This window comes from Portunus trituberculatus, chromosome 22 (genome assembly GCF_017591435.1).
Source record: "Portunus trituberculatus isolate SZX2019 chromosome 22, ASM1759143v1, whole genome shotgun sequence".
Taxonomy (NCBI): domain Eukaryota; kingdom Metazoa; phylum Arthropoda; class Malacostraca; order Decapoda; family Portunidae; genus Portunus; species Portunus trituberculatus.
In genome coordinates, this window is record NC_059276.1 from 10,113,485 (window position 1) to 10,136,004 (window position 22,520).

General features: G+C 43.8%; 4 protein-coding genes across 5 annotated transcripts; 2 read left to right on the forward strand and 2 right to left on the reverse strand.

Moving 5' to 3' along the window:
- Window positions 1–824: 824 nt before the first annotated feature.
- LOC123507322 (RNA-binding protein cabeza-like) lies at window positions 825–9,755 on the reverse strand. Of its 2 annotated transcripts, XM_045260083.1 has the most exons (11): window positions 9,597–9,755; window positions 6,970–7,203; window positions 6,386–6,772; window positions 5,772–5,868; window positions 4,529–4,557; window positions 2,682–2,872; window positions 2,378–2,536; window positions 1,804–2,047; window positions 1,552–1,662; window positions 1,204–1,366; window positions 825–935 (listed from the first exon to the last, which is right to left on the reverse strand). In XM_045260083.1, exons 1-11 carry the CDS (start codon window positions 9,607–9,609, stop codon window positions 902–904), a joined length of 1,662 nt encoding a protein of 553 aa, XP_045116018.1. In that variant the 5' UTR covers window positions 9,610–9,755; the 3' UTR covers window positions 825–901. The 2 variants fall into 2 exon arrangements, with proteins under 2 accessions (XP_045116018.1, XP_045116019.1); XM_045260084.1 differs by lacking the exons at window positions 4,529–4,557; window positions 5,772–5,868.
- Window positions 9,756–10,260: 505 nt separating this feature from the next.
- LOC123507326 lies at window positions 10,261–12,436 on the forward strand. The gene is made up of 2 exons (XM_045260089.1): window positions 10,261–10,521; window positions 11,265–12,436. The coding sequence occupies exon 2, from the start codon at window positions 11,491–11,493 to the stop codon at window positions 12,274–12,276; it is 786 nt and encodes a 261-aa protein (XP_045116024.1). The 5' UTR covers window positions 10,261–10,521; window positions 11,265–11,490; the 3' UTR covers window positions 12,277–12,436.
- Window positions 12,437–12,683: 247 nt separating this feature from the next.
- LOC123507330 (DNA repair and recombination protein rhm52-like) lies at window positions 12,684–19,907 on the reverse strand. The gene is given in 7 exon segments (XM_045260093.1): window positions 12,684–14,110; window positions 14,476–14,779; window positions 14,782–15,423; window positions 16,063–16,272; window positions 16,478–16,629; window positions 17,164–17,359; window positions 19,443–19,907. Coding segments are annotated over 7 exon segments (2,175 nt in total). The 5' UTR covers window positions 19,482–19,907; the 3' UTR covers window positions 12,684–13,478.
- A 288-nt stretch (window positions 19,908–20,195) lies between these two features.
- LOC123507328 lies at window positions 20,196–22,195 on the forward strand. The gene is made up of 3 exons (XM_045260092.1): window positions 20,196–20,328; window positions 20,992–21,213; window positions 21,814–22,195. The coding sequence occupies exons 1-3, from the start codon at window positions 20,326–20,328 to the stop codon at window positions 21,988–21,990; spliced, it is 402 nt and encodes a 133-aa protein (XP_045116027.1). The 5' UTR covers window positions 20,196–20,325; the 3' UTR covers window positions 21,991–22,195.
- Window positions 22,196–22,520: the final 325 nt, after the last annotated feature.

Genomic DNA, 22,520 nt, shown 5'->3' on the forward strand with positions numbered 1-22,520 from the left:
AATAAATATGAAAACCTCTTTGTAAGCTAAATATTCATCTAAGTAGCCATTGTGTGCAAAGCGTTGGGTTACATATAGGCTAAGTATAGTATTATACAAGAAACTTCATAATGCTCTCTGGTTAATGTCATTGCCTTTCTCATTTATTATGTACCTTACATCACTGGAGAGAGAGAGAGAGAGAGAGAGAGAGAGAGAGAGAGAGAGAGAGAGAGAGAGAGAGAGAATGAAGCAACAAGGTCAGCATACACTACAGCCCACAGTATACCTTAGCACTACAAAAGGGTAACAAGATACAATATTCTACACGTATTTTATTCTCCAGGATACCACAAAGTCACCTCAGACTTCCCCCCTCCCGCCCTTAACTTACATTTAATCAAAATTCAGCACTTCAGAAAGTCACCCCACTACGTACCTTCCCCTGACAATAATAAAAGGCAGACTTAAATATACAAGATTTAATGGTACAGAGTACGAGAATAAGAGGCCCCCACAGGTGCAGTGCCCCCGTCCCCAGAATGCCACTACGTGATGCCGTGGAGGACAATTGCACAGTTTTGTACATTCTAAAGTAGCATAATGGGCAATATCATCTTACAATTAATGTTTAGGGAAATTTTATAGCAATGCCTTAGTCACGGATGGACAAGTGGTACGGATTTGGGACACCGTATCTTGGGTAACAAATGTTGTAAAACTAGTTAGTGCCCAGTGTTACGACACTCACAAGAACACTGTAACACATCCAGAGGGCGAGGGAGGCCTTTCACTCAGCCTCAAAGGGCAGCAACACTGGATAATACAAAGAAACTTTTTTTTTGTCCTGTTCAGTATGCAAATGGTCCTAACCTAGACGGTAAAATATAACTCAACACGTGTGCACCTCTGCTGGGGTGTCTTAGTAGGGCCTTGACCTTCCTGGGCCACGGTCACTGCAAGGCAAGACAAACACCAGTTAAAAATGGCAGGGAAGAACACAACCAAGCATCACATTCACTGACTGCAGAACTGTGCATGAGAGAATATTCAAATGATGACACTGACTGTAAAAAGTTGGCTCTACTTTTTTTGCTGAACTTAGCCCTTCTTAGTTAAAAAATAAATAAATAAATAAATAAATATAGTCAAAATAGAAGACTACAGGACAACAAGATTAGAGGGCATTGACATACAAAAGAGGGACAAGAGAACAGGACTCACCCCTTCATTGGGCCACCTCCATCACGGTCACCATCACGGTCACCATACCCTCCTCGACCCCTCATGCCCCCTCGACCCCCACGGTCCCCACCACGGCCCCTGAAGCCCCCACGGTCCCCTCGGCCACGGAAACCTCCACGGAAACCACCTCCACCGTTGCTGTCTGAAAGTGAGACACACATTAACTGCAATATGAAGAATAGTAATGGTTACCTCAGCATTATTAAGACTTCTGTGTGTAAAACTCTACAAAAGATCCTCTAGCATGTTTACTGCACAATCAAGCCATGTTCTGTTCTATTTGATATATGCAACTCTTCAATAGGGCCTTTTGCATGTCTGCCTTACCATCATCAAGGCTGGGAGGTTTTGGTTCGTTGCAGCGGTTGCAGCTGTAACGCCAGGCAAAGTTGTTGTTGCCACAGTTGGGAACAGGACACCGCCAATCACCAGCACGTCCTGTGGAGCAAAACATAGCAATGATTAGGTGATTCAAAGAAGCAAACATTAAGTACACATCTGTCAAGCATTGATGGCTTGACAAGCACCACACACACCCTGCCTGCCTTGCCCACCACTCCCTCAGCAGTCAGTACCCACCTCGCCCTCCACTCGGCGGTCCGTCACGCCCATCACGGTCACCACCACGGCCTGGGGGTCCTCCACCACCACGCCTGTCAAACCCTCTGTCTCCTCCGCCTCTGCCTCGGCCACCACCACCACCACCACCACCACCACCACCGCCGCCACCACCACCACCACCACCACCACCACGCTCATCACCGCCGCCGTAGCCGCCACGGCCACGCTCGTAGTTGCTCTTTGGCCTCTCTGCCAGCTGAACCTGAGGGGATACACATGTTGGTCACAAAATGGCTGGCTACTGGTACCTGCCTCTGCCAGACTAATGTTTCATACCTTCCATTTCCATTCTCACTGTCAAACATTTGGTGATATTAGTGTCAAGCATGAATGTATTGGCTTTTTGGATATCATAATATTGGTGACTCATCACTTAGGAATACTGAAGCTTAATCAAACTGACATGGGTAATCAATACATTCATGTGTGTTTGACTGTCCACATGCAAGACAAAGAACTCACTCTGCTGTAAGACTTGCCTCAGTAAGAGACCACATTCAAGTAATTAGGGGAGAGTTGGCAGGAATGTTACCTTGACGATGCGTTCCATGAAGAGCTTGTTGTCGAACCACTTGATGGCAGACTTTGCAGTGTAGGGATCGTCAAAGGTCACAGTGCACTCTCCCTTCATGCGGCCGGTGGCTTTGTCTTTGTACATCCAAATCTTGGGACGCTGTGTTCTTTTGTCCACCTGTAACAATAAGAGAACTCTGAACAAGGCCACAATTTTACATTGGCAGTTTGAGTGACATTATGAGCAAGTCTCTCTCCTCAATGTAACACACTGGTTTGTGTTTCTCCAATGCCTCTAAAGGACAGACAAGACGAACACTCACCTTGATCACCCCAATGGAGCCAAAGTATTCCTTGACGTCGTCCTCGGTGGCGTTGGTGGGCATACCGGAGACAAAGATTGTGTCCTCCTGCATGACCAGGTCAGCGGACTCACCCCTGAAGCGGTCGCCGGAGCTGCCTCCGCGACTGTCCCCGTCGTAGGAGCGACCACTGTAGCTCCCACCACTGTCCTCTGCACACCAACACACAACACTCTGTTAGCTGGGTCTCCCACACCCTCCCTTCAGCTGAGACTTGTTCATGCTGGCCAAATGAAGCTCCATAAGGTAGACCAAAGTGAATCACTCTCTTTTGTTACTTGCCGACATACTGTCTCATACCTTGGGCTTTTTTTACTTGGCAAAAATGAACAAGATACTTCTAATAAATAGGGATAGGTTTTGCTTAAACTGAACTGTTAAAAAGTGCCAATGGGTGACTAAAAATTCATCATAGTTATTCTACAACAGACGGCACACTCTGACTAAGCAGATCTGCTTCTTAGCTCTACATGATCACATTCAAGCTACATGATCACATTCAGGAGCCAATGCTCACCTAGGCCTCAACTACACTCCATTCCCAGCAACAGCTGACCCAGGCTGGGCAACGCACGCACTTAGTGAAACACCAACACTGATTAACACGTTACCGTTAGCATCACAGAAACAGTACCAACAAGAGTAACCATGTGCCCGTTACCACCACCACCACCACCACCACCCTCTTGACTCGACCGACCACCTCCCGTGACTACCTTGTGTTATGTTACCAGTGCCGGCCTACTGCAGGCATTTCAGGAAGGCAAGAAACCCTGGGAACGCCTCATCACACTACTGCATACCAAACAGTGTCCTTGTATATTGTATACCGGGTACAACTCTGTTTGCACACCCACAGCAATAGAGGGGCTGTTGTACCTATGACATACCATACCAAAATGTGTCATTTTCTGCTTGACACATGAGCATGCAACCTATGACGTGTAATTACTGAGGAAACAGTACAGGACCTGCATTTACATTTCAGCATACCAAGGTGCTACTCATTGTTACAGCAAACCAGAACCTTCGGATGACTCGCTAGCACTCGGTTCTCACGTTACCCAAGAAGCGCTTCACGTGGGGCATCACACATCAACAACACTTCAAAAAACAAAATACTTGGCTTGTATTGCATCATAAAAAAAAACCCTCGTGTAGTCACCTTATACCTTGAAATGATGCTTAAGACTCATTGTTTGCTCCCAGCAGACCCCCAACATAACTGGACATCACCAACACTACCTTGAAGTAAGCCACCTGCTCTCTCCTGACAGGTAATCCCTACACCTGTGGTTGACATGGCACCTCAACTCAGATGGGCCACACTATTCTCTTAAGTGCCTGTGCAACCACAAACTAATTTTACAGTTGAAGCCTAGTAACATAAATGCTTATCCTCAATTGAAAGATTAGTTATGCTTTCGCCTTCTGGGAAATATTGATCAGAATGTTTCACCACTTCCCGTGTGATGCAGGAAGTGTGATCTGTACATGATACAAGGAATACACTGAAAATACTTATAGCAAAGATAGTTTCCATGTAATTGAGGATATGCACATACACACAGGCCATACCATAACCTCAAGTGAATCCCAATGAATTTTTTTTTTTTTTTTTTTTTTTATCATTAACTGTACAAGAAAGGAGTAAATGAGCAGACATCACCTTGAGGCCACAGTGTTCCTGTGAGGGGAGACCGCAGGACCCCACAGGACAGGACTCATCCACGGGTGAGGTCTCCCCCCACAGGAGCCTGCTTGAGCAAAACTGATGAAAAATCACAAGCACCATGAGATGCTGTTACCTTTGTAATAACCTCTCCCTTGATCCCGCCTGTAAGTAGACACTTTGACATCAGCTGCTCTGTTGGCACGAAGCTGTCAAGTTGTCAAGCAGTCAGACAGTCAAACAGTCAAAGTCATGTCAATGATAGTGGCTTAAGAGACCAGAGTAACAAGCATTCCAATGCATCCATGGTTAATACATTCATGCAACTTGAAATCTTGTTAAACTGGTAGCTGGAAAGAAGTAATGATTTCTCATGTGTATTAAAAATCACATGAAGGGACGACTGTCACCTGGCAGTAAAAAATCTTGGGGAGCTGAAAGTCAAGAGAGTCAGCTTGATTTACAGGCGAGTTGACATCAAGGGAAGGTTGTTGGTGTCCCGCGCACAGCATTACTGAGGCATCTTCCTGCTACCCTGTGCCCGTGTGCCCGGCCTCATCGCGCCGATACAACACCATACACCACACGTGTTTCTGCGTCACCACCAACACTGTCCACACTTACGCTTTAAGGCAAGAGCCCCAACTGGCAAACTTTTCTCTCACTTCACACTTTATCTGACAGCCAGCAAAAGGAATACCCTGCCTACTTTTTTCCTTGAACACACTGACATGTCTCTCATTACTTAATGGCAGGCACTTGCACCACCAACACCCAGTGGCAGTGTGAGTGTGGAACTAATCATGGCAACACACTCTGACGATCCACATTATTACCATTCATGGACACTCATCTCCATCTCCACTCAAAATGGCTTTATTTATTTATTTTTTTTTTATCTTGACACTTTTATTTTCCCAATTCTTCTCTACTTTGACTGGGCACCTTTATCAAGCATATTACACAATACATAGGTATATAACAACTCTTCATCTCTCCTCTGTTTCCATTCTTACAAAGGGATAAACCTGTCAGAAAAACTTAAAAATAAGTTAAATATTTGCAGCAGCAGCAGCAGCATCCTTATACTACTCAAATCAATTGTTTACCATATGTACAAATAAAATGAAGCATTCCTCAGTGACCAAAAAAATCCAAACTCTTCAGGACCATTTGATGAACTTGAGACAGTCAGTACCATACCAAAAACATGTACTATGCTCAAAATAGTACTCCAGAATTCATCCTCTGGTAATAATAGTGCAACCATCATTTAAAAGCCTCAGATGAACTGATCTCTATGAGCGAGACTATAAAAGTGAATTATAGTCTATCAACAAGACCCTCTAAGCAGCCTTGCGAGTGGTGGTCACACTTACCTATGAGTGGGGGTTGAGAGCCGGTTCTCTGGAGGCCCCTGCATGCCACCATAGCCTGGAGGGGCAGACTGGGGGGGAGGAGCCATGCCTAGAGCACCTTGAAAAATTCAGCAGTCTGCATTAGTACACAGAAATGCTGGGCCACATCCTGAGGGTACAACAACCGCTTGCTTCAGTCTCTCACTACACCTCTCCACACCAACACCAAGTGACTGACACACAGTCCTGGACAAGCACCAGCACTACACCAGCAGGGGACTCAGTGCTGTATTTACATAAGTTTATTAGTCATTACATTTCCTCAAATGTGAACAGTGCATCATCAACTCTAATGAAGTAGAGCCTCACAAGGCAGACATGAAACATGTGACTGGTAACAATGGAAAGGGAAGAGAACAGCCATTTCTTAAATTTTGTGTGTGCAAGACTACCACTTCAAATGTTCCATGTGCCCCACAGTGGGCCAGTGGAAATCTGGCAAATGAGGGGAGTGAAGGGGGCATCATCATCATCATCATCCATTAGGTCCCTACAAGGTCAGTCAGGTACAGTCTAGTCAGTGCCAAATCCCTGAAAAGTAAAATGCAAGACAACACACAAGAATGCTCACTTACTGTTAAATCCACCACTTTGACCACCATAACTTCCATTTGAGGGAGGGGGTGCCCCATAGTTAGGGCCCTGTGGCCCCCCATAATTTCCCCCTGAGGGAGGACCACCATAGCTTCCTTGAGGTGGGGGAGGGCCACCATAGTTCCCTTGAGGCTGGACGTTTGAATAGTTAGCACTGGGCTGGTTGCCATAGCTACTGGCATGCTGGCCCCCGTAAGTATTGGAGGGGGGCTGGCCATAGTTGCCAGACTGGTAGCTACTGTTCTGCTCATAGCCCTGAGACTGGCCACCATAGCTGTTGTAGCCCCCACTGCTTGCCGCTGGAGGCTGCACTGGAGGCTGACTCTGCTGCTGCATCCCATAGCCACTGTATGAGCTGCCTGGCCCACCTGTTGTAGTAGGACCTCAACCTCAGTCACTCTCCATCACCACCATGTCACATCACAGCAACATACTCAACACAACACAAAGGTGCCACACACACTATGACTCACACCGCTCACCGTACACAAGACACCGGTGCCTAGCATACTGGGGCAGGACCACTACCGTCTACAAATTTACTCAAATGTGCCTTTACACTTACCCTGGGGTGGCGGGGCTCCGTATGTGGGTGGGGCGGCGTAGGGGGCCTGGCTCTGGGAGTACCCCTGGGGCGGAGGTGCCGAGTAGCCGCCATACTGGGGCTGGGAGTAGGAGGAGGCTGGGGGAGGAGCAGCACTGGAGGTGTTGCTATAGCCTCCATAGCTCCCCGTGCCAGCGCTGCTTCCCCCGCCACCACTACTGCCCCCGCTGGCATACCCGCCACTATAATTGTACTCTGCAAGGGGGTTAGCTAAGTTGGTGGAGAAATATTATGAAGTTTTGAGGCATTCAAGTAATCCTGAATATCTGACTCCAATACATTGATCTGTAAAATGAGAACCTGTACCAAACGGATAAGCTAAGCTGGTGACAAATACTAATGTGATACATTTCAGTAATCCTGAATATCTAAGTCCAATACATTGACCTGTAAAGTGAAAGCCTGTAGCCTGAAGGATAGTGACTGTACCTCAGGTTCACAGGTGACTAGCTTATCAAGCAATAAACACTGTGGCCATGACATTCAGGAAATAAAACACAGCTGTACAAAATCTTCACAAACAAGGTTTAGTTACAATCAGGGATGGAGATTCTTCAAGTAAACATCAATAAAAAAAAAATTAAAAATAGAGAAATGTCCCACTACAGTCAAGTTCACATGCCAAGTTGGGCACACTGGCAAGGCGCTGAGGTCTTGGTAAGTTCTGGCGTCTGTCTAGGTCAGTTTGGCTCAAGGAGTGAGTACAGTGCATCACGTCTGTGTTCAGTCAGAGTTCCAGACATCCAATAGAGTTTCTTCAGGTGACAGACAGTACACAATGGAGCAAGTCTCTGAAGACTTTGCAGACACACGACCACACATCTACACTTGCATTAATAGTTTTTACAGTGGCTGTCAAATAGCGAGTGAAATGATTTACCCTTTAGTCTGAGAAGCCACTTGACTTCAGAGTTGTCTCATTGTGTACTTCCAAGCTGACATTGAGGGGTCACACAGAAGAAACTCTATTACAAGGATTGGCCACCGGCAAGCTGAGCAAAATGCAACTTAGAGCAATTAGGTTTCAAGGGATGGAAGTTTTGAGGGTTTTCAGCATGCAAACATTTACGACTCAAAGACTTACAGGCTAGCAGCTGTTACTACTGACCTCCCTCCCCAACCACACAGCAACACTAAGGCACCCATTAATTGACCAGAATAATATTCAAGAAAATGTCAATATCAGCATCACTCAATAATGTCTCTGCCTTCATGAGCAAAATGCACATGGTTGGGCAGGGAGGATGAGCATTACAAATTAAATCAAACGGCACTCATGGTCACCAATGTTATGGTTGCCGGCCTTAATCTAATTCTTAAACACTATATTCACTACAGTATGACATCAATAAATGACCATCAACTCACTATATAACTAGGCAATCAAAACATCACCTGATAACTGTGTAACTTCTAACTTGTAACCATAACATTAGTTTAAGGAGCAAATGTGTCTATATAAAACTGCATCAACACAGCAGCAGGCTGTACAACTCAATGCTGCCAATCCCACCACTCTTCTAAATATCAAATCCATGTCTGTGCATTTCTTGTGCATGAGTTTATTTAATTCCAGAAGCCAGAACTCCAGTTTAAACCCTGTAAGAAATTCAAGCCCCAGACATTAACACTGCAATACTCAATACAAGACATTAACCCCTTCAGTACCATGACATGTTTTCATACATATTCTGCTTATTACTCGGTAATTTTATATCTTTATCTTCAGAAACTATTAAAACAGTGAAGACTCTGGTCATTAACCTTTTGACCTACATAGATAATTCCTAATGTAAGTAATATCGTTTAATCATACAGAGAACTCGTGGTAAAAATGTGTCTCAGTACTGAAGAGGTTAAATCATCTAGTGACCTGCACTATACAGCAAGGATACTGCCACACTGGGCCAGAGAGGCAGAGAGGCCAGATGATAGAGCTACGCACTGGTGGAGTTGCTAGTTATGCATACCGAGACCCCAGCCTCCACAGGCCCCACCTATCCACGAGTAACCGCATGGCACCACCAGTGACCACACCACCGCATTACTTCCATACCCGTGCCAGTAACCCAACGAGCGGCCTACCACACCATGTCGGTATTCATTATTACCACACACTACGGTACCTTCCTATCGCTCCCCAGTACCTCGAGGGTTACATAAATACCTAGTTATACTTTGCGGCATCCCATACCACTACCCATGTCCATACACTCATACATACACCCACCCACGCCACTCCAGGAAATACCGAATACCAAACATCAGCACGGCTTCCCCAGTTCCCCTCTCAGCCTCTCCCCAAACCACGCCGGCCACCCTGTCCTCCCCACACCCCGCTCCCCACCCTAAGCGCACTCCTTCCTCCCCAACCAACCCCCGCCCACGTGCCGCCCAACAACCCTACACGCCCGCACAATCCCCCACGCCTAACACGGAGCACGGAGACAGTACCCAGCTTGATAAAATAAGACCAAACAAGTTGACAAAATGGCCACCACGAGCCCGGGGGAGATCGCTGGATTCTATCTGTACTCTCACAATTTCCCTTTACTCCCCCCTTCCCTGCACATCCCCGGGTTACTCACGTGTTTCCGCCATGGCCTGGGCTGCACTGGAGTTCCTGGATCACAAGGAAGTCACTCTAGGGCAGGACACACGCGGGTAAAGCAGTGGTCGCCGGAAGAGTCCTTGCGATGTTCAGATAGACGCCGCTGCTGAGTGGCGCCGCTTCCTGACGTCACTCTCATCCCCCCTCTCCCTGCGCACCTCCACATAGGGACTCACGCTATAAATTGTCCTGAAAATATACTCTAATGTTAGTTAAAAGCTTTCCCTAGGGATTAAAGCATTGGATTAATATATTTTCTTTAATTTCTTGGCCGCTTCTTGACGTCATTTTCATCCCCTTCTCTCTATCTCCCTCTTCTCATGCACACAGATACTCACGCTATAAATTATCCTGAAAATACACTCTACTGGTAGTTAAAAGCTTCCACTAAGGATTAAAGCATTGGGTTAATATATTTTCTTTAATTTTTTGGTGTGTGTTTGAGATGGGGTAAAGGATGCGCGGGAAATCTAGTGGTCTCGGTCAAAGGCAGTGAAGTGATGTTGCTTTTACTTCATTACTTGTATTTCTTTATAAGTCAAAGAGAAATAAGCTTTACACGCACTCTTAAAACACTATAACGTCTTATTTCAAGGGGTAAAGTGGGTTAGAAATACTCTCTCTCTCTCTCTCTCTGCCCAGAAGATAATTATTTTTCGAGAAAGTAAACATTTTTATTGATGGAGAGATTTATTCATTTATTTATTTATCTATTCATTTATATATACTCGTCGTGAACCACATGCCATGACCTATCTTGACCTGAAAACACAAAGGGTCATTCCTCGCCATCCCACTGGTACCTCGATCCTCTACCTCTACGAACTCGCCACTCGCCATCCATACTTCCAGGAATGCAGGAGGACATGGATGATGACACCACCTCTCGCCACTCTGGTTAGGTAAGGCCACTCGGATGTAGGGCGGGAAGCTTGGCCTCTGTGTGGGCGCTTACCTCATGTTTCTTATCTTTTTATTCTGCTTTGTCCGTCAAGTTCTTCTGACTCTCTCTCTTCTTTCACATTTCATACACTTATTCCTTATCTTGTATCTCATGTCAAAAAGTAATTGCTCTATATTTTCTTCTATATATGACCTTTATTGCCTTTTTTCTTATTTCTTCATAGCATGGACACCACAACAGAGTCCTTGAAATCCCCTCTGCCGCTGCCACAAAAGATGCAATGGGTGTCTCCGTCTGTGTGTTTGTCTTTCAGTGTCAAGTTTCTAAGCCTTACTTTGGAAAACATTATTGATGCTGGTCTATTGTCATACATTTTCTCTTCCACTACCTCTTTCTTCCAATTTTTATCTACTGTTAAACTCAATTTTTCTGCTACAAGTATTTCCTTTTGTCATTTATTACTATACTCGTCTCTACTCTTATCTTTTAGCTTTCCTTTCTTTATTTTTTCTAAACTTTGAATGAATTTTATTAACTTACTTTATAAAGCTAATTGTTACTGTCATTTTCCTCCATGTGCTTAATTTAATATTGTTGGTTGTGCCGTATTGTCTCCATAGTACTAGATCCTACCTTTCCTCTTCGTACTGGGACTTGAGTACAACTTGGTGCTCCTAGGATTGCCCCGTATACAGAATTTCCTATTCTTTGTAATTTCATAATTTTCCTCCTTCACCTCAGATGAGCACTTCCCATTGCCGTGTTCACTTTCCCAAGGGGCATGGCAAGACTCTGGCCCAATGCTATGATTGGTTCATGGCACTCCTCAAACAACACCCATTGTTGGAGCCAGTCATCAAGGAAGGCAGGTGCTGGCCATATCTGACGGTCAATCCTCAGGCTGAAGCATATGCCATGCTGGTGAAGGAGGGCTTCCTTGGCCTCACCATGATCCCAGCAGACCCTGATGCCAGGAAGCAGATGGTCATCATTCATGGCATGTCCACCGTCATCAATGTTGGCCTTCTTGACACACCAAAGGCCTTCTTTTGGCTCAAGAGGCGTGTCGTCGCTGGTGAGCCCCGCCCTCAACTCCTGGGCCTCATTGAAGGACCTGTACCCAGCTCAGTCTACCTCCATGGGTAAGTCGGCACCACGCTGCAGGTACTGTTCTTGGGGCCACCCTTCCTCCCGCTGCCTGGAGAAGATTCATGCTGGAACCAGAGTACTTCCACTCTGCTGTAACTGTGGGGGTGATCACAATGCCACTTCCCGCCGCTGTCGCGCCAGGCCCAGACCTGTTAGAGAGCCACAGACTACCAGCACTGCTACTGGCCCCTCTAGAGTGGTCTTCCGGTTAGATCCTCCTCCACAACACAATGTCTGGACAAATGGCCCCTCATCCTGGTCTGCCTTCACTGCTCAGCCATCAGCATTCCCACCCCAGCCCGGCACAGCTGCCCCAGGTCAGCCTAGGGTGGCTCAACCTTCTGTGCCTTCCACACTGCCACCTGTCCCTGTGCCACCCAGGGATGCCTCCGCCTCTGCTCTTGTGGATGGAGCGCATCAGCCTGCCACTGCAGCTGCTGCTCCTGCACCGCGGGCTGATCTAGATTTTGAGTACATATATCAGATCCTGATTGAAATCAAGGACAAGGTCAGTGACATAGATTTGAGGCTGGCTGCCTTGGTGCAAGACATGGCAAATCCAGCTCCTGTGGTGCGAAGTGGTAGGGATGCAGCTCGTGGCTGAAAACCGAGATGTGTTTGCCCCATTTTCAGGGGGAGGCTAGCATGACCCAACCTCCTCTCTTGTTGTATACATTATTGAAACAATTAAGTTATCAATCAATCAATCTCTGTACATATGACACTTATGTATCTCAATAAAAGATTGTCACTCTATCACAAACTATTGGTCTATTACTTGCCACATACTAGTCTGGGTCTCAGGTGTACCAGGAGTTCATTAGCAGAGGGTAGCAACCTTACTTTATGTGACTTCTGGTGAGAAAAGTTTGTAATATTGTAAAAGCAGCTCACATTCAACCACACACACACACAATGAAAGACAAGGCCACACACTTCAGTGGAGCCAAGCTTTGTCCCTCCATTACAAGATATAAAGGACAGCAATGAAGGGAAAAAGACATTAAACACTAAGAAACCAATATATATTTTCCACCAAGCATCCACCAGCTCCTGTAATTGTACATCATAAAAGTTTTAACACTGTCAAAATGTCAAACACTTTAAAAAGCAATGGAAATCAATAAGACTTGGAATTTCACTTGTGGAATCATCAAACTAGTATTTTTCATGTATCCGTCAGAATTATCACACCTAAGAAATGCTATGTTCCTTCACCCCCCCCCTATCTGTCACACTGCACCACTGGAACATTCAAAAGTATAAAAGATAAGCAGCTATACTCATCCAGTTCACTTATGACTAGACATGGCATGCCTTCTCACTCACACTTCACATCTCTCTCTCTCTCTCTCTCTCTCTCTCTCTCTCTCTCCTAAACAATGACAGTATGAGGTTCAGGAATCAGTGTGAACAGAGGTTACAGTACCAGCTAACACTACAATAATCAGCAATATATGTATTATACTGCTAATGTATTCAGTAAACCGAGAATAAATAGTTTTGACTAAGCAGACAATGGTATAGTATGATATAAAGCTCAAACAACCTGGACTGACCTATCTATAAAATCATGGATGCAAAAGAAGTTAGATCAGCATGCAATTTAAAAAAGGACAACGTACAGACTGCCCATAACTAAACTGTACTTAGTAACCAACATATCACCAGCCTTGAGTACAGACAGGTCATCACAACAGCAAGGATCACAGAGAGTTCAGAGATACCCTGGGATTCATTCCTCCTGAAGTAGTTGTAGTGTTCACAGGCAGCAGTACAACAGAGCTCAATCACAGTACTGACCAATTATACACTGCCATCTAATCTTCTTTTCTTGTTTTGCAAGAGTGGACTCCTCCTGCCATCCATGAATCCATTGCTGCGCGACATGGGAACCTTAAAGTCCTCATACTTGTTGGTGTTCCCTTTGTTGACACGAGGGGAGCGCCACAGGGAGCCGTCCTCAACCTCACCAAACCCAACCTTGCTGCTGTTACTGCTGCTATCATTCTCATCATAATCCTTCTCCACCTTCACCTGCACATAGTCACCCACGATGGAGTTACTTGAGCCCTGCTGGAGTCTGTAGCTGTGTGTGCTGCTCACCACTGAACTAGAGGGCCTTGCACAGCTACCATTCATTTGATTCCTGTTAGAAGAGAAACCAAACCCATTCTTGTGAACAGTATTGCTTTGTCTCATACAGATTGCTGGCTTTCCATACACTGCCTTGCTGGAGTTGGTGGCAGATGGGCTGAAGGCTGCCGAGGAGGATGCACGTCCCACCTGACCAATACCGGACTGCTGGTTCTCATATCGCTCCTTAGTGCGTGAGGGAGTGAGGCCCAGGGAGAAGGCAAAGGACTCAGTCTGTTGCTCCTCCTCCTGGGCCTCTATAAGCTGCTGGGTCATCAGTTGGGCCCAGAAGCTTGGATCATCTGAAATGTGTATAGTGTGTAGTGAGGGTCATTTGTCTTTCTAGTTGTGCAATTGGTTATCATGCTATTACTATCATCTCACTTCCATAATAAAGAAAGGAATAATACTTCTAAAACAGGGAAAAAATAAGATCTCGGAAAACATAAGCCATCACACATCACTCATATCTTCAAAGCTAATAAATAACTAAAAAGATAGAGGAAAAAATATCACATCAATTTGAGAACCTAGAAATAACACACAACTCATAGCTTCACATTCCACAGCATCAGAAACCTCATAAGAAAAGATTATATTGTAAAAAAAACACATGAATCAAGAAAACCACAAAGTACATTATAGTTTAACAAAGGCAGCCACTCACCCTCAGCCACCAGCTCCTCCCCCCACGAGATGTCATCAATACTATCATTGGAAGAGAAAAGCGTTGAATTTGCCACACTCTTGTTCTTCATCCTCAGTTTAAATTCTTGCTGTTTCTCTCTTTGGCGCCGCTTCCTCTCCTCCTTGTTGTCTCTGAAGCAGGCACTGAACATCTTGCTATTAGGTGAGACATTGATCATATCCGCAGTGAACCCAACAAAGGAATTAGCTGACATTTCTTTCTCCTCCTGATTCTTGACACTGCCTTGAAACAGGACACTCGGGGAAGATGAAGAAGAGGAAGAAGAAGGAAGAGGTGCAGAAGGAGGAGGAGGGGAGGAGGAGGAGGAGGAGGAAGAGGAAGAGGAAGAGGAAGAGGAAGAGGAAGAGGAGGAGGAGGATTAGGAGGAGTGGATGTATCTGCCTGAGCTTGAGCCTTGAATGTTGTTGTTTCCATTGGGGTATTGAACAATGCTAACTCACAGCCAGTAAATAGGTCTGAGTCTGCAGTGGTGTTTTGCTGTGGGAGTGCTGGCTTGCTGGAATCCTGTGGCTGTGCTGGGCCTGCTGTGTTAAGTTCCTTTGCTGTGCTTGTGTTGACAGCTGCCACAGGAGTCTTGGGGCCTGCTGGCAAACTAGCAACTGACTCTGGTGGGAAACTAAGCTTTCCTACCACTGGGAATTCCTTTTTAGTTGAGCTGTTTCCAGGTTTTGGAAATGAATCAGTGTTATGTGCAGTGGTGGTGGTGGTGGTAATGGTGGACGCAGTGGAGGTGGTGGTGGGGAAGGTGGTGTAGCTGGTGGAGGCTTCAGGATCTCTCTTCCCTGCACTACAACTAGCTGTCTTGGTCTGCTGGTTCATGCTGGAAGTGCCTTGGTTGGCTGTGCTGGGGCCTTGCTGTGTCTCATGTGGTGTGTGGCTTCCTTCACTAGATTTCTTTTGCAGACTCTGAAATCAGCACAATAAGCAATGATTTCATGATAAATGGCTGAGGATTTGAGTTTATTGTGGTTATATATTAAAATGTATCCCTAAATGGCTGGATGCTGAAGGTAAACATAGCCATTTATTAGAACTTTTACCTAAATGGCTGAAGACTCAACTTTACTGTGGTTATCTATTAAAATGTTTCCCTAAGTGGTTTGATGCTGTTCATTTATCAAAACTTTTACCTAAATGGCTCAAAATTAATGGTAAGATGATCATATACTAAACATTACAGGCTAACATGGTCATATACTAAAAACATCCCCTAGACAGTTGAATATACGGTTATCAGTCATACATCAAAATTATTCCCTATATGGCTGAAAAATTATAGGTAAACTTGATCACCTGCTAAAACTTTCCCTATTTCCCTAATGAATCAACCCTTTTTTAGCTTTCCTTATGGGCTGCTACTCTTGACGGATCTTTTCTTTTCACTTTTATTGCTCTCTTATATAAAAAAAAAAAGGACAGAAAAAAGAGAAACAAAGAATACACACTCACCTGTCTCCTGCGGATCTTTTCTTTTCACTTTTATTGCTCTCTTATGTAAAAAGAAAAGGAAGGAAAAAAAAAGAGAAACAAAGAATACACACTCACCTGTCTCCTGCCTTCCTCTAGCACTCTCCGACGCAGCTGAGCTAAGCCTGAGGTGGCACCGGCCTCGAGAAGACTAGAGGGACAGATGGGTAGCTCGGTGGTGGCTGGAGTCTTGCTAATGTACCTGATGTAGTCCTTGTCACTGAGACAGTTCCCCATAGCATTGCCGAACCCCTTCAGTGCTCTCTTCAGCCCATCAGTCACTGCTTCCTGTGTGGGTGGGGCTGTATTAAGTGCCGAGTTGCTTTCTGTGTTTTGCTTTTGTTAAAAATCAAAAACCTACAGTAATAATGGGAGTCACCTGGCTGTCCTGCATTACCTGAGCCAAGCAGTGATCAGGTAACACCCTTCCCTCACCCTCATCTGGCCACCTACTTTCTAATCCATGTAAATGTAAAACCAAAAAAATTCTAACCTTGCGTGCCTTCTCGAGTGACAGTGCCTTGCTTTTCATGCCCTCCGAGATGCCATAGCCAATGTCCTCATGGAACACCCCATCCTTCAGCTGCACTCGTACCTTGGAGCTGACGCCCACATAGTAACGCCCATTGTAGTGGTCCACAAAGTCTGTAATATAGGACTGCTGTGAAGTAGTCAGCCTGTACTGGAAGAAGTAAATTTAAGGAATATCTGGATAAAAACAGATTGTGAGGCAGGACAGTATGAGCATAGTGTGACTCTTCTTGTACCTCACAACTAAGTAAACACAACTATTGTCTGTCTAATCTAAAGTGGCTCATGGGTTCAAAATATATTGTAGCTTATTGATGATATAATTGATTCCATATGAATAATTCTTGTTTTCTGTTGATTTACACACTTATCACAAGGACAGCTTACACTTTTCCTCAAGATCTGACAACTACACATTCCTCCAACACACCAATCAGACTGAGAGCCAGGACCCATTTTAGGGTTTATTTATTTATTTATTTTTTTTATACGTAAAAGAGAAGCCAGCCAAGGCTAAGAAAAAGAAAAAAAAAAAAAAAAAAAAAAAAATGTTCACTCGAGTGCTGGTTCCCTAAAAGAAAAGTAAAGAGTTAACCAAAAGAATAGACAGACTATAGGTAAATACAAGTAGTCAAGATGCAGCCTCACCAATAGTCTGGCTGGTGACTGAGTGGCTCCATCCATTGAAACCAAATATCTCATTAGCCAGCATGACAACCCTCCATCCTTCAATGTAAGCCAGGCGCTGACCTCCTGGCCCGGTACGCTGGCTGATGAACCCTCGGCCAAGCTTCTGCTGTAGCACATTCTGGATGGCTGACTGCTCCTCCCCTGTGAACTGGGACTGAGAGAAGCAGACAAGGAATAAGACATGTTGTATTGACATTTTCCTGTTGTTTCTTATCCTTTTATTATGTTCTGCTCATCAAGTTTTTTCCTCTGACTTTTCCTCTTCTTCTACTCATCATACACTATTCCTTTCCTATCTTGTATCTTTGTATTGTCCAAAAGTAATTGTCATATAATATTTTCATCTATATATGGCATCTTTTTATTCTGCTCTGTCCATCAAGTTTTCCCAATGACTTTTCCTCTTCTTCTACATTATACACTATTCCTTTTCTATCTTGTATCCTTATATTGTCAAAAAAGTCATTTTTATATATTTTCTTCCTCATGGTGAGATAGTGAGAGAGTGTTATCCATTGGAGGAGGAAGAGGAGGACAAGGATAGTGAAGATATGGTGGGTGTGTTGGTATGATGAGATGGTGAAAGAACTGAGTGGTGAGAAACAGTGACTGAAAGAGGAAGATAATGAAAGGTGTTGGCTGTTGGCATGGTGAAGTAGTGAGAGTGTTATCCATTGGGGGGAGTAAGAGGAAGACAAGGAAAGTGAGGACATGGTGATATGGTGAATGAGGAAGACAAGGAATGAGAGATGATGAGTGTGTTTGTGTGGTGAGGTGGTGACGTATGGTGAGAAACTGTATTATCCAATGTGGGGGGAGTAAGAGAATGAAAAAGAAAATGAGGATATGGTGGATGTGGATGTGGTGATATGGTGAGATGGTGAAACAGTGGCTCGTATTGTGAAATGCTTTGCTCTCTCAGCATCACTACTTAACAAAGGCTGTAGTTGCAGATACTCTTGTTTTTAAAGGTATTTTATGGTTCTGGTGATAGATTGGCAAGATTTAAAGTTTATCACAAGGAAAAACTGTCTTGAAAACCCGACTAGTTGTCTCTGTGGCCTTGGAAAATTGTCGTAGTGAGAAAACAAGGCATTTCTCAATATGGCCAAGTGTTCTATCAATTGGTAATCTTAAGCAAGGCATATGAACTCATTACATAGTGGAGCAAGAAATATGAGTCAAAAGAAAGAATTGTAGGAAAAACTCACATTACCTTCATATGCAAAAATATCCATCCAGTAGAAAATTTGTTAAGAAAAGTGTATAAAACTGATACTTTGACAGGAAAAGCTAATTCTGAGTAGTGAGAGTTAGCACAATATACAGAAACACCTCTCTCTCTCACGGCAACCATTTTTGAGGGCCACAGAGAGAATTAGCTGAGTTCTAAAGGTAATTTCTCCTCTTGGTAATGCAACAACCTTGTTAATATGGCACTAGAACTACAGAAACACCATTAACAATCCATTAAACTTTAACTAGAGCCCTTTGAAAATAGAAGACGTGAGATACAGAAGTGTTTCAAAATATGGGCATTAGTCGTGAAATACATCAGCTGTAGCCATTGTCTGAATTATTACCTCCCTCACTGCAAATTCCACACACAGATAAGTACACAGTAAGATTTTCTGCATCACAGGGCTGGGGAGAAGTCAAAATGGCACTAACTAAGGACAAAAATGGAAAAATTGTAGGAAAGTTTATGAAAAGATGGTGTTATGATTTCTACACTATCTTATACAGTTGTTAGGGTAAAAATTCCACTGAAATATATTGACACAACACAAGGAGGAATACTGTAATTGCACTGGAGAGTAAATAAACCCAAGAAAAATTATACAATCTCCCACAATAGCCATAAATAAGATACACCACATAATGACTGAAAAAACAAAATTTACATCACAAAACCCACACAGCTTAGAAATACATAAACACATAAGTAAATATGACAAAACCACACTTGAAAAACCCAGAAATACCCAACGGAGAGCCCAAAATAAGATAAAATTGCAGAAGATAAGAGATAGGATAATAAAGGAAAAAATTATCTTTCACAGCCATCACAGGTAACAAATACATGACCACACTGAAATAAATAGCAAAACCACACTTGATAAACCCAAAAATACCCAAGATGAACCCCGAAATAAGGCGAAACAGCACAAGATAAGGTGAGGGAATCAAACCACATAACTGATTACCAAGCCTCATGTACCTGTTCTTGTCCTTACCTGGCCAAATATATTCCCAATGCGGCTACCTGTCTCCATCACACCTGGGGGAGGCGCAGGAAACTCGTAATGGGAGAGAGGAGTGGGAGAGTAGGAGGCGCCAGTGAGTGAGTGAGTGAGAGTTCTCCCTCTCTTCTAGTGAATAGGGATTTGTGCTTCTCTCTCTAATAACGATGGTAATTCTCTTTATATTATTTCTCTATTGCTGTTACATAATGGAATGCTTTACATCCAAGCTGTGTATTCGCTTTGTATAAAGATAATGAGTATTTTTATTACGATTTGCGGGGTTTCCCAAAATTATTAGTCGTGGGAGGGTATTATGAAGTTAAACGCATGTGAATTTGTGGCCGTGTGATATATAGAGACAAAAATGAGTAATGTTAATGATGATGTTATAAAAATACTGATAAAAGTCTGGCAGCAGTATTGCATAAAACGAGAAAACTTCCCTGACTTGACTTCTTTTTAAGAGGGAAGTTTTAAGACATTTGTCCCAGACTTTTGGCAAACTCTATTAATCTTTTGGGGAACTGGCAATCAAATGGGGCTTTTTTATCTAATATTTTATTGCCCTTAGCCAGATTCCCCTCTTCCATAGAAAAGAAATATAAAGTTTTCCTCGCTGGGGAAATAAACGAAACTATAAAGATTATTAAACATGAAATAGACAAAACTATGGGTAACTAGACACAGAAAGACTCACATACATTAAAAACAATAAAAATATATATCAATACGAGTAATATAGACTTTATTAACCCTAAATTAGTGAGCCCCGATAGAAGGAAAGACAGTACAGAAGCGGGGCGGCCAGACTGACGAGGCAGAATAGAGGCAGACTGAGTGAACTAGACTAGTGAACGCTACTCATCTACCAACAATGGTGAGGCTTGCGGTGTGACTTTAGCCTACAAATTTAACCTGGGGACTGGTGAAGGGATGGTGATTTACATGTGCACTGCGATTGGTGTTGAAATGTGATGCGTGTGGTATAATGTTGTGTTGGATGTATTGCTGCCTGTCTCTCTCTCTCTCTCTCTCTCTCTCTCTCTCTCTCAGTCCAAATCCGCTTCCTCTGAATCCTAATAGTTATTAATATCAGTAACCGTAGTTCTGATACAGTAAAGAGCCGCATATGACCCCCCTACCGGGCACCTCATGGCCTGACTTGTCTACGATGCTATTGATGTCTTTGTTTTTATGTCAGTTCAGTAAATCACTCAGGTGTAATGAAAGTGAAGTCTTGAAATTAGGTTTGGCTGTCTCAAGGATGTGGTTTATGGAAATGTGTAATTTTCTCTCTCTCTCGTTCTGTTTTCCTTATTTTGTTAAAGCTAGGACAGTTTTGGCATCAGTTTTTTCACATATTTGACTTTTCTCCCTGTCCTCGCCTGTTTTCCTTCCTTGAATGTTAGTGCCCTTTAGATTCTAACTTACAGAATCTGTAGTGGTAGAATAGACACAAACAGCCTCGTTAGACCCAGTAGGGCTGTTGCTGTCTGTGCTATCCTTTATATTCCTTTGTATTATCACCTCTTTATTCCAGACTCTGCCACTGAACAAGCCCTTTGAGGTGTCCGGCCATCAGGAAAAAGACTATGGCGCAGAGATGGGTATGATGCGCCGCGCCCCCACAGCCACCTCCTCACACCCCCTGGAGGAGTCAGAGAGGACCTACCACCAGCGTCAAGACCAGCACAAGTTAAACTCTGCCACTCGGGCCTTTGGGATTGGCTATGCCCTTCACTTCAAACACGAGAGAGCAGCCGTGAGTTGTTCCTTTGTTATGGGATTGATTTCTGAGAGTATTGGTGTGGTGTGATGGTGTGTTGGGAGACTTGTTCCCTTCAGTACTGTTAAAACTCATCATTCCATCTTTGCTGCCTTTAAAACTCCCATTCATTGCTATGATTTAGTGGTTTCATGTGGTGTAGGGGGACTCGTTTCCTTCAATATATACTGTAAAAAAACTCTTCACTTCTTCTCTGGCGCCTTAAAATTCTTTGTCATTGTTTTCCATCAATACTTCAATACTGTTAAAACTCTTCATTCCTTCTCTGCTGCCTTTAAAACTCCCAGTCATTGCTTCCCGTCAGTACTTCAAAACTATTAAAACTCTTCGTTCCTTTGTTGTCTTTAAAACTGTCTTTGCTTTGATGTGGAGGTTTCATGTGGTTTAGGGAGACTGGTTCCTTTCAGTGTTAAAACTCTTCATTCCTTTTCTGTTGCCTTTAAAACTCCAAGTCATTGCTAACTGGTAAGCCGTTTAAAGTCAGCATTGGTCCAAATCATAACTTTAAGGTGCTATTCAGTTATACCAGCATAGTAATCAAGTGGAAATACTGGAGTAACAAGTATTCTCCCTCAGGCTGGATGTCACCAGATTGGTCACTTGGGGTTCCTGCCACGCTCCAATGCTCACCTGCAGGCCCTCACTGGCAGGGACCTGGAGCTGGATTTCACCGACACACTGGGAGTACAGCCAGAGGTCACCTACAACCCACACCTCTACATGGAGCAAGAGCAGAGAAAGAGCATGTTTTGAGGCTAAGATAAGGTTGTAGTGTCTCGTCTGTGGCTTATCATGGAGTGTTGTGGTGATATCTATCTTTAGGTTGATTATTCCCTTTTGTTTATGCTTCAGAGAGTCTTGTTTCACACATAGTTAGTGAAGTTTTGTAGGTGTTTGCTGACAGAATTTAAACAAGGGAAAAATGTACACCCTAAAAAATACACTTATCAGTATAAAATGTGCTGTCTTTTTTTATACATTAAACCTTCAGGAAGATACTCTTTAGGCAAGCAATGGCCACTAAAAACAAATAATCAACATGATTTGTCAAATTTATTTCAATATATTTATTTTACCCACAGTTTTCTTTCAAATTCCTTCACCAGCTAACATTCACACACTACCCATTAGTCACTACTTGGGTTTTAACAAATAAATTCATGTTTAATATTATATACACCACTTTCAATATGACTGCACCAATATTGCACTGTACATACATAATGCGCACACACACACACACACACACACACACACACACACACACACACACACACACACAC